This window comes from Otolemur garnettii, unplaced genomic scaffold (genome assembly GCF_000181295.1).
Source record: "Otolemur garnettii isolate 467f Iridium unplaced genomic scaffold, OtoGar3 scaffold00018, whole genome shotgun sequence".
Lineage (NCBI taxonomy): Eukaryota > Metazoa > Chordata > Mammalia > Primates > Galagidae > Otolemur > Otolemur garnettii.
Genome location: NW_003852413.1, coordinates 5,785,945 through 5,787,518, shown reverse-complemented (window position 1 = coordinate 5,787,518; position 1,574 = coordinate 5,785,945). Strand labels below are relative to the sequence as shown.

Below are 1,574 nucleotides of genomic sequence, written 5' to 3'. Positions count from 1 at the left end.
AGGCAAGGACTAGACCCCAGATCTGTCTGGCTTCAGAGCTCTTCCTACCCCTAAAGTCCTCTGGGATGAAAGCTGAGTCTTTTCTGCCCTCAGTAATCTCAAAGTGACTACCTGGGGTCGAGGGTGATCATCGACTTGAGGTCACTCGACTTGAGAGGGTACATGCCCAGTACCTAACCTACCTACTCAGTCTTACTAAATGTTGCAGAAAGAGACAAGGGCGAATGGAGAATTTCAATATAAAGCAGAAAGTCCAGCCCAGCGGAGGCTGCAGCATCTTCAGTGAGCGGGCAGAACACGGGGAGGGGTCTAGGTAAGAGAATGCCATACTGCTGTTGTTGAAACCCACACATTGCCACTCTGCCATAACCCCAGGCCTCAGGCACCCGAAACTCTAGGTTGTGCAGACCTCTCTGCTCCTCGCACCTAAGGGGTTACTCACCATGTTCTTGGTCAGCTGGTCGCTCTTCTCCAGGCTGTCCCGGATGAAGGACAGCGTCTCCTCCTCCTGGGGGTAGCAGAGCGGGGGCCGTCACCGAAGCCGGAGGCTAACGGAGCCTGCCCAGTCCCGACCCCACGGCCTAGCGCCAACCCCATCTCCGCGCAGGGTTGTCCCCTCCCGCCCCTGCCGCTCCGCCCCCGCCGCCTCCACAGGAGATACCCAGGCCCTGCTCTTGGCCCCTTTCCCTCACCAACGCCCAGCCTCAGCCCCACCTGCTTCAGCTTGTCCTCAATCTCCCGCCGCCGGGCGGAAGCCTCCTGTGGGGGGATCATTACTCCTAACTCCACGGATCCCACTCCCCGGTATTTTCCCTCGACGGGCCCACTGGGCTCCGGTCCTGGTCACACCCATTTCCGCTCTTGGCCCCGCCCCAGGACTCGCTGGTGGGGCCATGTTGGGAGTGGCAGGCGGAAGTACAACTGGGCGGAGCTCAGGGACCGGCCTGTGCCGGCGCCCATCTTGGGTGTGGCTAGGAAGAGAGGCGTGTCCTGAGCGGGTTTTCTCTTGGGTGCAGGTACCTTGCCTTACCCGTGAAGGTTCTCGGTCGGTCTTTTGTCCTGCGGCTGGCAGGATCCGTACAGCTCACTTGCCATTTTCGTTGGAAGAGTAAACTTTTTGCTCAAAGCCCTGGGGAAAGTGATAAATTGATTTCCCCAGGTCGCATTTTGGGTGCAGGCACCCAAGTTTGATGAACCAGGGTTTGTATATTTGTCCAATCGTTTCTACCTTCTGCCCTACATTATACAAAAGGTTATTGAGCGGCCCCTGTGTTTGGTGGGCTGGCAGGGTCCCCGGGGCCGGGGTGGGGCGACCACTGGTTCTAAAGGTCCCTGCAGGGCTGGATGGCCTGGACTCCCCTACAGGACCCAGCTCCTGCAGAACAGTTGCTCCTGCCCTTGGCCCCAGTCCCTGGGGGAAGTAAATGTCCGTCCAGCTTTGTTCAGTCCCTCTGTGGACTCACTGGACAGGCAGCAGGAAGCTAGACAAGGAGGCATGTCTAGTGGGTGAGAGGGTTTGGGGGCATCAAGCTGTTCCCAAGGTCCCCTTTCATCCCACTCCCACCCAGCTACCC

At 58.7% G+C, this 1,574-nt stretch overlaps 1 protein-coding gene across 5 annotated transcripts in view; it reads right to left on the bottom strand.

Moving 5' to 3' along the window:
- Positions 1-882, bottom strand: part of EXOC7 (exocyst complex component 7) — a 22,326-nt gene extending 21,444 nt beyond the window's left edge. For all 5 annotated transcript variants that reach the window (XM_003786108.3, XM_003786109.3, XM_012803176.2 and 2 more), the window contains exons 1-2: positions 715-882; positions 443-508 (exon numbers count right to left, since the gene is read on the bottom strand). In XM_003786108.3, coding sequence (XP_003786156.1) covers positions 443-508; positions 715-774 — 126 coding nt within the window. In that variant the 5' untranslated portion in view covers positions 775-882. The remainder of the gene's footprint in view (positions 1-442; positions 509-714) is intronic.
- Positions 883-1,574: the final 692 nt, after the last annotated feature.